At 36.2% G+C, this 13,090-nt stretch overlaps 1 protein-coding gene and 1 non-coding gene across 3 annotated transcripts in view; one reads left to right on the top strand and one right to left on the bottom strand.

Moving 5' to 3' along the window:
- Positions 1-13,090, bottom strand: part of LOC129006873 (aldo-keto reductase family 1 member C3) — a 49,290-nt gene that overhangs the window by 8,320 nt on the left and 27,880 nt on the right. The window contains exons 1-4 of one of the 2 annotated variants that reach the window (XM_054437095.2): positions 4,746-4,891; positions 2,700-2,867; positions 1,727-1,843; positions 399-476 (exon numbers count right to left, since the gene is read on the bottom strand). In XM_054437095.2, the coding sequence (XP_054293070.1) occupies positions 399-476; positions 1,727-1,843; positions 2,700-2,867; positions 4,746-4,829 (447 nt within the window). In that variant the 5' untranslated portion in view covers positions 4,830-4,891. Of the gene's footprint in view, positions 1-398; positions 477-1,726; positions 1,844-2,699; positions 2,868-4,745; positions 4,892-13,090 lie in introns of those variants that run through there. The other variant, XM_054437096.2, reaches the window with a different exon arrangement.
- LOC129006996 (U8 small nucleolar RNA) lies at positions 5,723-5,858 on the top strand. The gene has a single exon (XR_008492179.1). It is a non-coding gene; the product is annotated as a U8 small nucleolar RNA (small nucleolar RNA).

Here is a 13,090-nt window from a genome sequence, read left to right as displayed (position 1 = left end):
ATCATGATAAATGCAAGACAGAACTGTGAGAGCGACAGCTTTCAAAATATGACAATGAAAACAGCTAGCAGTGATTGTCAAGAAGAGAAAAATTCAAATAGCAAATAGGGGAAGAAGATAGAGGCAGCAAGAGTAAGAATTTCTATCTCTTCCTTAGGAAACTGGATAGATTAATGCACAGGCAAGGAAAGAGATTCCTGTCCTCCTTGCCCCCAAGTCTTGTGCCCCACTCTCTAAACATTCCTCTCGTGTTTTTCCCTTCATTTCACCAACTACTCTTGTAAAGTTTCTGAATTTCTAGATCTAATGGTGCATATTCCATTCTTTCCTATTGAACCTGGGAAACAGATTTTCTCTTTTTGTTATCCTTCTCTGTGTCCTCTCCGCCAAGCACTCACCTCCCAGGTGGTACAGAGATCCACTATGTCAAATATCACTTTTCCATTTTCATCTGTTGGTGAAAGTTCCTCACCTGGCTGAAATAGAAGCAGTCATTTTAATGATGTCACAAATTAATTTCTCCACCCATAGCTGTGATCCCTTACCTTTAAGGACACTAATCCTCCATGAGACAGGTGGTACAATGCTCCAGAAAGTGATGTGTGCTAAGTGTTTTATATATGAAGGTGTAAGGAATGTATTCAGGAGACAGGCTTCCTCTAATCTCTTACAAATATTATATGTATGGAAAAGGACCATTTTCTAGGCCTTAATCGAGTTTCATAGTTGACTTATGTCACTTTATTCTGCCCTTATAATTTCCTCTATTGAAGTACCTCTCTTTGATTTGGAAATACCTTGATATCCAAAAATAATGGATTGTACTCTTGTACCCGGTGGTATTATCAGACCACCTGAAGAGTTGGTAGTCTATGGGCAGGACTGTGAATCACATAGGGTCAGCAGAAGTTGGGAGACCCAGAGGAGCTGTCTTATGGTGATGACCAGGAGCCTTGAACTGCTCCAAAGCCATAATCGCCACCAATGAAAAAGTTTGGGTCAGCAATAATAAAAAAAAGTATTGGAGTTTAGAGATAAGAATAGACAAATGATACATTTTTGTAAACTATTTCATATCCTTAAATGTAGCCATGTCTTTGACTTCCCATTTTATATAACTCAGTAAACTCTTTTGCATTAACTAGCCTGAGTAGTTTCCTGTAACTTTAAATCAAAAGTTTTACACTACACAGTTAATTCCTGGCTAAATACAGCTTCTAACTCTATTGTGAAAGAAGAGGCAGCAGAATAATAAAGCTTTGCAAGTCTACATTAAGGGTTTCTAATTTAAGAACCATGCATAGTGGCTTCCACCAAATCTGCTTCAGCTTGAAATGGGGAGAGATGGTGGAAACTCATCGTGCATCACATGTGCAGCAGTTTTATTGGGCACCACAACTGCACGAAACTCTGTGTCTGGGAACATCCCAAGAGATGGACTCAAAAGCCACAACTAAGACAGTGCCTTGAAAGAGACTATTGTAATTTCAAGTTTTTGAGGAAGAGGCTTTGAGGTTGCTGTACTCTCTTCTCTTGTAGGTGTGCATTAGAGAAGTAGGATTCAAAATTTACTCAAAAGAAAGGAAATTAGGTGTTACGCTTACGGCTCTTCTTCTGTGTGATAATCCCTACATCCTCCTAAGAAAAAGCTCTGTTCAACTATCCATATAAACAGTGTTTATAATGACAGCAGAAGCACAATTTTATGCTCATACAAACTGCATACCTTTAGAGACATTGGAGAATGAATAAGATAGAGGTCAACAAAGTCCAATTGAGCTTTTTTCAGCGAGTTTTCCAAGGCTGGTCGGACCAACTCTGGTCGATGAAAAGTGGACCAAAGCTGCAGAGGTTAAAGAATGGAGGTAATTTTGAATGAATGTTTGAGCAAATCTTATTAGTTTGTGCCATCTAATATTTAGATATTTTCCTACTGCTTCAAAATTTATGACCACTGGCAAACATATTCTCTTCCTTCTCGTGATTGCTTTGGCTCTGACCTATCCTTATGAACTTTATTATATGTTGGATGTATAGTTTGTATATCTACTGAATGATAGGAGTAAATTCTTAAAATGTAAAAATTAGTATTAAGTAATAACTATGATGTTACCTGAATTATCTTCGGTAGAGTTTACAACTCATTTTAACAGTCTAATTCTTCTATCCATTCAACCCAATGCTTAAGAATAGCTATTTATGTTGCTTAGAAACTAAAGCAACATAAAAGGGGGGTAAAACAAGTTTTGAACACGCTCACTATGCTGGACACAATTTAGGACAATTTAAGTATCTATTATTTAATACTCCCAGCACATTTTTATATTGCTTTCTATCTCACTGATAAAGACTGCAATTGAGAGAACAATAAGAAATCTTAGAAAATCACCCAGGAGATAAGAAAAACCATAACATGATTATTGTTCTCTGTGATTCCATAGCACATGTCAAATCACACTGATCTCAGCTGAAGCTCAAAAAAGTAAAGGGACTTTCAGGTCATAAATTGGAACACAGCCAAAATGAAAAGTGATCATCATTCCTTGATTTTGATTTCAGTTTTAATATGTGAATATGTGTGAATAAATTTGAACCCAGAAGCAAAATTCACCCACAACTACTGATCCAGTCATAGAATTGTCATCTTCACACAATCACATTAAGTATATGCGCATACATGCTCATCGTAGGCACAGTACCTTTGAAGTGTAGAATATGTCTTCTCTCTTCACACTGCCATCTGCAATCTTGCTTCGGATGGCCAGTCCAACCTGCTCCTCATTATTGTATAAATGAGCAGAATCTATATGGCGGAACCCGGCTTCTATTGCTAATTTTGTAACCTCCAAAGCTTTACTTCTCGGAACCTGGAGGAGCAACCAAAGGTAGTATCTGGTGATCATTGTGGCTGAGAGGTAGTTCAGGCACAAGCATTGACTTTTACAAGAATCAGCTTTTCCTCCTGTCTGTATGTGGGATGAAAATTCCATCTCAGTTTGCCTGGGTCTTTCCTGGTTAGTAATAAAGGTTGGGCGTCCCAGAAACACCTTCAGTCCCAGGCAATCTCTGGTTGATCACTGTTATGGAGGTACCAAACAACACCCTCAGATTCAGTGATTTGTTGGAAAAGTTAACAGGACTGAAATAGTCCTAATTATTTTTAATATAGTGATATTATACATGGTAAAAATCACATGGAGTATAGAAGGGAAACGGTGCAAGCTCATATGAGTTCTCTCCCAGTGATATTACACAGAATGCTCATTCAGACTTCCTCCAACATCATATTTGGGAAATGCTGTCTACAAGAGATGTTCTTTGGTGTCTCAGTTCTTGAGATTTTGACTGGGTGCTAGTTACATCGACCCAACTAGGGTTCACTTGGGAAATAATGCATCTGTGAATAGTAGTCTATTATGTTAAGTCTTTTCTGCACAGCCATTCTGGCTACACAACAGAACTGAACACTAGGAGTAAAGACGTATACTCTGAGGATATCGATTTATACATTAAAAATTCACTGAAATCTTTAAGAATTTCCTAAGGTAGAGTTCTGCCATAAAAAATAAGGCTCTTTCAGGAAAGACAGAATTCCAGTGAAATTTAAAATTACTGACTTATTGACCAAATTTGGATAAAGATTTGAAAGGTATTTTTTAATGACAAAAATATAAATAAACTGTTTTTCATTTTTACATGTATTTAAGAAGCTTTCTTATTTCGTTGAAATTACAAGGAACTAGACACCGGTCTCCCCGCCATCTCCTGAGAACAGTCTTTTTTTTTTAAAAATCCTTTTTGAGAGCAGTCTTTAGTATGCCAACACTCAAAGTTTACCAAGGCTGGAGCTTCAGTGGTGTCGTTATTTTCATTTCCTGCCCATGCCAATTTGTATTAAAAATTAAACCACTTTTGTCAATGGTCTAGAAAATGTATCCTTGTAGATCATCACAACTTATCGATAAAGTGAGAGACTCAAATTTCAATAATTAGTTCCTATTCACACACTTAGTCTGAGGACAGTCTTGGAATACAAGTTCTATCTAGAAAATGAGGTCTCCATTTTGTTCATTTTTGTGTCAGAAGACCACTCCTACCACTTTGATACAAATATGATGCATACAAAAAAGGACTAAGAATTTAGACTCTCCTTTGTTAGGTTCTAGTTTTTACTTAAAATGAGGTTGTATTTTTTTCTTTCAGGAAGTTCTTTTTAAAAGTGAAAGAAGTACAGTGGAAACTCTAGTCCAGGTCCAGTAATACTGGGTGGCGCTCACTGCCGCCCATCAGAACAGTGATACTCTGCCAACAGTTTTGTGCACACCATATCCAGTAATTTTTGCTATAAATATTTCTCTGGATCGTATGTTCTTGGAAGATGGAAAGATTTCTTCACTTCAGTTGTAGAAACAGAGAAATCACTCCTATTGCAATTAATCTCCACCAGAGGGAGCTGATCAACAGTGTTCTTCAATGCTGAGTTTTACATATTCTGCCAAGCTGGGAACTAGACATGAACAGAAGAAAGAAACAGTGCACAAACTAAAAATAAGGAGTGCGTGACCATAGGAATGGACCTCAATGCAGAACAAGGACTGACTACTTTTTTTCTTCTAGCCTAGGAAACCTAGACCAGTGAATCATCCAGAGTAATGTAGGAACACGAACCTTACAACCCAATATGGGTTTCACTTCTACTAGGTTTATTCTTTTGAAATCTGAAAACTAAAAGAAATTATTCTTACCTCTGGAGGTGCATAGGTGCCAAATCCCAATACAGGCATGAAGTGGCCATCATTTAGCTTCACACACTGGTGTTTGGAATCCATCCCTGTCACTTGTCTGACTAGCAAATGTTTGCTTCCTCTTCCCCTTAGAGATTACAAAAACAATGGGCAGGAACCCCCTCGCCCCACCCCTGCAAACTGACTGGTGGTTAACCAATGGCATGTAGGAGGAGGTATATAGGCAGTCTTATACGGTCTGTGGAGAAAATTGCATCCAGTTCATTTGTTTCTTATCAAAGAGAATTCCTAAGTAAATTATTATCATATATGGTTATAATAAACTCATTAATTTATATCTAAAGTATTATTTTCTATTCGAAATCTCTCTCTATATTAAATTATTCAAAAAGATTTGTAGAATAGCAACCATATGTTAGACTATAAAAATCTCCAGCTACAAATATCTTTTTTTGTTTCTGCCGTGATAATGCCCCTTCTTTATACTGCATCATTTGAAATAATTAACCATCTTACATCTTTCTCTCACATACACATAATTTAAAGGAATGACTAATGAGAATTTTTCAAATAGTTGGTCCTCAATAAAAAATTAAAGTTAAAACTGTAAAAATATTTGCCTTTTTACATTTTCAATCAGAAAATTTATTTTGATTTTTCTTTCTTTGCATTGTAAGAGAAAGATTCATTTCTGATGAAGGTGCAGTCCTGATAAAGTTGTAATCCTGATGAGGGTGCAAATAAAAAGAAATTCTGGTGTAGTTTTTATTGGAGTGTTAATTATTAACAGTTTTTGGAGTTTGGACATCATTTAATATATGCAAGTAGTGCCTTAATAGTATTTGTTCTTCAACCAGGTTTATTAGAGACTATCAAGAAGTAACTAGCCAAAAAACCATTTTATATAATTTGTTATCTTGTTAAACATTACTTGTAAGGAAAAACTGGAAATTAATTACATATAAATGGATGAATAATTCTCACGTGGGATAGTTTTCGCTTGTTCCTTCCTTTGGAGGGCAGATTAGAACACGATGAATGTAGTTTGCACAATACATTATCAACATCTTGGAGTTGTCAGAACTTGCAATGCCCTGATTGCTTCTATTTACTTTTCCTCAAACAATAACCAAAAAGTAAGTTGAGAAATAAGTTAATTATTATACATTGATACAATATAATATAAAATCATTGAAAGCTTTTACAGAGTGATTTCAGCAACATGGTGGATAAAAAGGCCCCTACTTGTCTCATGGACGCATCAAGAAGTGATCTGAAATTGACTAAAATAAACTTATTTATTTATGGGGGTGCTAAGTAGAAATGTAGTATGATGCCAAGGGCAAGAGATTAGGGGAAGAGATGTGCAATAGTCCATCTAACCCATTGAGAGGAAGCTGGGGTGTGAATTTTTGAAATAGTAAGCTATTCAAAAGCCAGTAGGTATTTGGGGAACTACTAATGGGCACACACAGTCCAGGCAGGTATATGTTCAGAAAAGAGCTGACAAGGCCTTAGGGTTTTATGTTGGGCTTATGCTAAGACTAAGAACATACCAAGCATATTAGTTGACAATCGTCATGACACAGGACAAATCTATATAGAGTGAGAAAAATGTCTATATTTTGAAATGCTCAAATAAAATAACAAGGTATACAAAGAAGCAGGAAAACACAGTCCCTTATAATAAAGAAAACGAGTTGACAGAAATTATTTTTGAAGAATCATGAGCACTGAAATTAGTAGAGAAAGGTTTTAAAACAACTATCTTAAATATGCTAAAATTTCCAATTAAAATATGGAAATAGAACTACAGGAAATTGGGAAAAGCATATATGGAAAAATGAGTATATCAACAATGATGTAGAAATTATACAAAATAAACCAACAAATTTTGGAGCTGAACGATGTAACTGAATTGAAAATCTTACTAGAGGATTTCAACAGCAATTTGAGCAGAATGAAGATATAATCTACATGTTTAGGGATAAGATATTTTACATCCTTGAGTCTAAGGCAAAAAAAAAAAAAAAAGTAAAGAGATGTGAACAGACCCTAAAGGGCTTGTAGGACACCATCAAGCCAAGTAGTATACACAGCATTGGATTCTGAGAAGGAGAAGCAGGAGCCTATGGGGGTAGAGAGATTATGTGGTGAAAACAATCATCAAAAAGTTCTCAAATTGGCAACAGACATGAATCTAAATATGTGAGCAACTTAATTGGAGTTCAGATAAAGAGACCAAGGCCCACATACATTAAAATCAAACTCTAAAAGCCAACGGCAAATAGACTATCTTAAAAGCAGCAGGAGAAACATAACTCTGTATTATGTGCAGAACAATAAATTCTGTTAAAGATGATCAACAGATTTTTGATTAGACAATTTAAAGGACATAATAGGTAATACATTTAATGTGGTAAAAATAAAACTGCCAACCAAGAAATCTATATTTGGCAAAAATTATTTTTTTTAATTAGAAAGTTATTAATACAATGTGAGATAAAAGCTGCAAGAGTCCACCGCCATTAGATCTCCTTTGCAAGAAATGGTAAAGGGACTAATTTAGCTTAAAATAAAAGCATTTTAGACAGTAACCTGAAACCATATAGAAGTATGAAGCCCTTTAGTAAAGGTATACATATGGCAAAATGTGAAAATACGTATTTTTGAAAGTTTGGTTTTATTCTACACTTCTTCAAGATTTAAAATACAAATGTGTACAAGTAAGCATAAATCTATGTTAACATGTACACAATGTATAAATTTGTAATTCATGAAATCAATAATCTGAAGTGGAAACGAAGCTGTGGAAGAAGTTTTGTATAGGATTGCAGTTAAATTGTCATTGCTTTCAAAGTAGATTGTTATAACTATAGGGTGCTGTATATCATCCCAAGAGTAACTACAAAGAAAATAGCTACAGAATAAATAAAAGAGCAATTGAGAAAGGAATACAAATATTATTAAAAATCATACACAAAAACATTGTTAATTGAAGATATGAGGATATGAAGGACAAAAAGCTAAAGACATAAATAAAAAAATGACAAAGTAATTGCAGTCATGTATTACCTAACATTAGAGATATGTTCTGAAAAATACATGTTTAGGCCTGTGGCCACATTGACATTAGCTCATTGAACCAGACTTTGGAATTCTAGTCTCCAGAACTTCGAGAAAATTAATTTGTGGTGTTTCAATCCATAACATTTGTGGTAATTCGTTACAGCAGGAACAGAAAACTAATTTGGACATAATTTCAGCAATTCTCATTCTCTCTTTCCTGCATCACCAGTTTTTTTTCTCTCTGCTGAGTTCTTCCTAAGAGCACACATGCATGCTGTTTTTACTGTCATCACAAAAATAACCCTCATTTTACTCCATTTTCTTCTTCGGTGGTTGCTCAATTGTCTGGTCCCCTTTACAGCCCATTACTTGAACATGTTCTACACTCTGTATCTAATTACTCTCATCCTACACTTTACTGAATGCACACTACTCTGACTCTTGCCTCCGTCATGCTATCAAAACATTCTTGACTTTGTAAAGGTCAATAGTCAATCCCAATGGTCACTGTTGAGACTCCATCTTACTGTCCTATTAATAGCATTTGACTCTTTTCTTCTTAAAACAATTTCTTCATCTGACTTCTAGGACAGAACAGTCTCACTTTCTCTTGTAATTTCATCGCCACTCATCAGTCTTCTTTCCTCATACATGCCATTCCATCGCCATGTAGGGGCCTGGGAAATGTGAAATTTGAAATTGGAAAATTGCCCAACCCAGTATAACAATGCTGGCATGTGATCACTTCCCTGGGGTCCTGAGACTGGGCTGACCCAACCAGATGACACCAATATAGCTGATACCAACACAGAAGTGCTGAAAGGTGGAGCCCCTCCTTCTATCTCCATGAAGAAGCAGCATTACCACATCACACTACATGAGAGCCACAAAGTTGTCTATATTGAACTGGGTGAAGAGGTTCTGCCCCAATTATCACTTCCTTAGAGAGCTATGGGACAGTAGTTTTTTATTTTATGGCTCTCAGCTACACTGTGGCCTGGAGATAGACAGCAGTGTGCATCTGAACTGAGAGTCACAAGGCCCAAGACAGGGATGTATTAGGGAAACAGATTGTGTTACTGACTACCCAGGTTGTGGATCAGTGCAGTTTCCTACCCCCCACAGAGAACTTCATACTTTACAACAGAAGTTTCTCTGGTAACCTCTCTTTGGGCTGGTGCCTGTGCTCATCACTGGGGTATTTGCAGGTAATTAAGCTACTCCAGCTCTACCCAGCTATATCTCTGCCACACACTGAATAGGAAGTTCAGGGCACTGATCATTCCACAGTCCATCCCATCACTTGAAACAACAGAAAGCCTCACACAGTAAACAAAGATCAAGTATATACCCATCTGCTTTGGCACAGTTGGCTCTTACCCATAAGTACCCTCTACTGGCCTGTGAATTGAACTGCGCAACTCAATGTAAAAACCTACCAACAGAAGTGCCATAGGGCTATTGAAGCAAAGCCAAAATACACTACTTATGATACTCTACAATCACACCCTCAAGGGCGGAGGTATAAAGCAAAAATAGAGAAAAGAATTCCATCGGAATGAATGTAAATTCAAACCAAGAACTCTCAGCTTCTCCAAATGAGAAAAAAATCCAGTACAAGAATTCTTGCACCATAAAAAATCTGAATGTTGTGGTACCGTCAAAAAATTACACTAAGTCTCCAGCAATGGACTCTAATCAAAATAAAATTGAGAAATGTCAGGTATAGAATTCAAAGTATGGATTATAAGAAAGCTCAATAAGATCCACGAGGAGGTCAAAAACGAACACAAAGAAACTACAAAAGCAATCAAGGTAAGAAAAAAGAGATACTTATTTTGGGAAAAAACCAAAAATTTGAAAACAAAAAAATTCACTGAAGGAAGTTTAAAATACAGTTTAAAACTTTGAGAGTAGACTAAACCAGCAGAAGAAAGCATTTCATATCTTGAAGACTAGTCTTTCAAATTAATCCAGTCAGAAATTTAAAAAACAAAATAATTGTTATAAATGAACAAAGCCTTTGAGAAATATGGGATTATATAAAGCCATCAAATCTACAACTAATAAGCATTTCTAAGGAAGATGAAGAGAAGAAGTTTGAAAAACATAGTAGAAGAAATAATGCAGAAATATTTTCTTTATCCTGATAGACATTTAGAAATGAGATTCAAAAAATTCAGAGAATACCTGAAAGATACTATGCCAAATGTACATCAACAAGGCATATAGTCATCAGACCACCCAAGGTCAGTAAGAATGAACAAATTTTATTTATTTATTTTTTTTATTTTTTTTTATTTTTTTATTTTTTTTTCAATATTATATGTTTATTAATTTCTACATTAATATAGACCTTATAATTTATTTTCTTTTTTTTTTTGTCTTTTTTTTTTCTTTTATTATTATTATTATCATCATTATTATACTTTAGGTTTTATGGTACATGTGCGCAATGTGCAGGTAAGTTACATATGTATACATGTGCCATGCTGGTGCGCTGCACCCACCAACTTGTCATCTAGCATTAGGTATATCTCCCAATGCTATCCCTCCCCCCTCCCCCCACCCCACAACAGTCCCCGAAGTGTGATGTTCCCCTTCCTGTGTCCATGTGTTCTCATTGTTCAATTCCCACCTATGAGTGAGAATATGCGGTGTTTGGTTTTTTGTTCTTGCGATAGTTTACTGAGAATGATGATTTCCAGTTTCATCCATGTCCCTACAAAGGACGTGAACTCATCATTTTTTATGGCTGCATAGTATTCCATGGTGTATATGTGCCACATTTTCTTAATCCAGTCTATCATTGTTGGACATTTGGGTTGGTTCCAAGTCTTTGCTATTGTGAATAATGCGGCAATAAACATACGTGTGCATGTGTCTTTATAGCAGCATGATTTATAGTCCTTTGGGTATATACCCAGTAATGGGATGGCTGGGTCGAATGGAATTTCTAGTTCTAGATCCCTGAGGAATCGCCACACTGACTTCCACAAGGGTTGAACTAGTTTACAGTCCCACCAACAGTGTAAAAGTGTTCCTATTTCTCCACATCCTCTCCAGCACCTGTTGTTTCCTGACTTTTTAATGATTGCCATTCTAACTGGTGTGAGATGGTATCTCATTGTGGTTTTGATTTGCATTTCTCTGATGGCCAGTGATGGTGAGCATTTTTTCATGTGTTTTTTGGCTGCATAAATGTCTTCTTTTGAGAAGTGTCTGTTCATGTCCTTCGCCCACTTTTTGATGGGGTTGTTTGTTTTTTTCTTGTAAATTTGTTGGAGTTCATTGTAGATTCTGGATATTAGCCCTTTGTCAGATGAGTAGGTTGCGAAAATGTTCTCCCATTTTGTAGGTTGCCTGTTCACTCTGATGGTAGTTTCCTTTGCTGTGCAGAAGCTCTTTAGTTTAATTAGATCCCATTTGTCAATTTTGGCTTTTGTTGCCATTGCTTTTGGTGTTTTAGACATGAAGTCCTTGCCCATGCCTATGTCCTGAATGGTAATGCCTAGGTTTTCTTCTAGGGTTTTTATGGTTTTAGGTCTAACATTTAAGTCTTTAATCCATCTTGAATTGATTTTTGTATAAGGTGTAAGGAAGGGATCCAGTTCCAGCTTTCTACATATGGCTAGCCAGTTTTCCCAGCACCATTTATTAAATAGGGAATCCTTTCCCCATTTCTTGTTTTTGTCAGGTTTGTCAAAGATCAGATACTTGTAGATATGTGGCATTATTTCTGACGGCTCTGTTCTGTTCCATTGATCTATATCTCTGTTTTGGTACCAGTACCATGCTGTTTTGGTTACTGTAGCCTTGTAGTATAGTTTGAAGTCAGGTAGTGTGATGCCTCCAGCTTTGTTCTTTTGGCTTAGGATTGACTTGGCGATGCGGGCTCTTTTTTGGTTCCATATGAACTTTAAAGTAGTTTTTTCCAATTCTGTGAAGAAAGTCATTGGTAGCTTGATGGGGATGGCATTGAATCTGTAAATTACCAATATCCTTGATGAACATTGATGCAAAAATCCTCAATAAGATACTGGTAAACAGAATCCAGCAGCACATCAAAAAGCTTATCCACCATGATCAAGTGGGCTTCATCCCTGGGATGCAAGGCTGGTTCAATATACGCAAATCAATAAATGTAATCCAGCATATAAACAGAACCAAAGACAAAAACCACATGATTATCTCAATAGATGCAGAAAAGGCCTTTGACAAAATTCAACAACCCTTCATGCTAAAAACTCTCAATAAATTAGGAATTGATGGGACGTATCTCAAAATAATAAGAGCTATTTATGACAAACCCACAGCCAATATCGTACTGAATGGGCAAAAACTGGAAGCATTCCCTTTGAAAACTGGCACAAGACAGGGATGCCCTCTCTTGCCACTTCTATTCAACATAGTGTTGGAAGTTCTGGCCAGGGCAATTAGGCAGGAGAAGGAAATCAAGGGTATTCAATTAGGAAAAGAGGAAGTCAAATTGTCCTTGTTTGCAGATGACATGATAGTATATCTAGAAAACCCCATTGTCTCAGCCCAAAATCTCCTTAAGCTGATAAGCAACTTCAGCAAAGTCTCAGGATACAAAATCAATGTGCAAAAATCACAAGCATTCTTATACATCAATAACAGACAAACAGAGAGCCAAATCATGAGTGAACTCCCATTCACAATTGCTTCAAAGAGAATAAAATACCTAGGAATCCAACTTACAAGGGATGTGAAAGACCTCTTCAAGGAGAACTACAAACCACTGCTCAAGGAAATAAAAGAGGATACAAACAAATGGAAGAACATTCCATGCTCATGGGTAGGAAGAATCAATATCATGAAAATGGCCATCCTTCCCAAGAATGAACAAATTTTAAAAGCAGCTACAGAGACGCTACAAATCACCTCTAAAGAAAATCCTATTATACTAAACAGATCTAACAGCAGAAAACCTAAAAGTCAGAAGATATTGGGGGCCTATTTTTAGCCTTTTTATAGAAAAAAAAAGGAGAAATTATCTTTCACAGACAAGCAACTTTTAAGGGAATTTGACACCACTAGACTAGCCCTTCAGGAAATGCTCAGAGGAATCTTAAATATAAAAATAATATGATGATACCATCATAAAAGGATATGAAGTACACAGGTCATAATTACTATAAAGTAATTGCACAATTGAGTCTCTAAAGCAACTGGCTAACAAGACCATGACAGAAACAAAAGCTCATATATCTATGTTAACCTTGAGCATAAATTACCTAAATCCTCCACTTAAA

Source organism: Pongo pygmaeus, chromosome 8 (assembly GCF_028885625.2).
Source record: "Pongo pygmaeus isolate AG05252 chromosome 8, NHGRI_mPonPyg2-v2.0_pri, whole genome shotgun sequence".
Taxonomy (NCBI): Eukaryota; Metazoa; Chordata; class Mammalia; order Primates; family Hominidae; genus Pongo; species Pongo pygmaeus.
The sequence above is the reverse complement of the archived record's forward strand: the minus strand, read 5'-3'. Positions and strand labels throughout refer to the sequence as shown.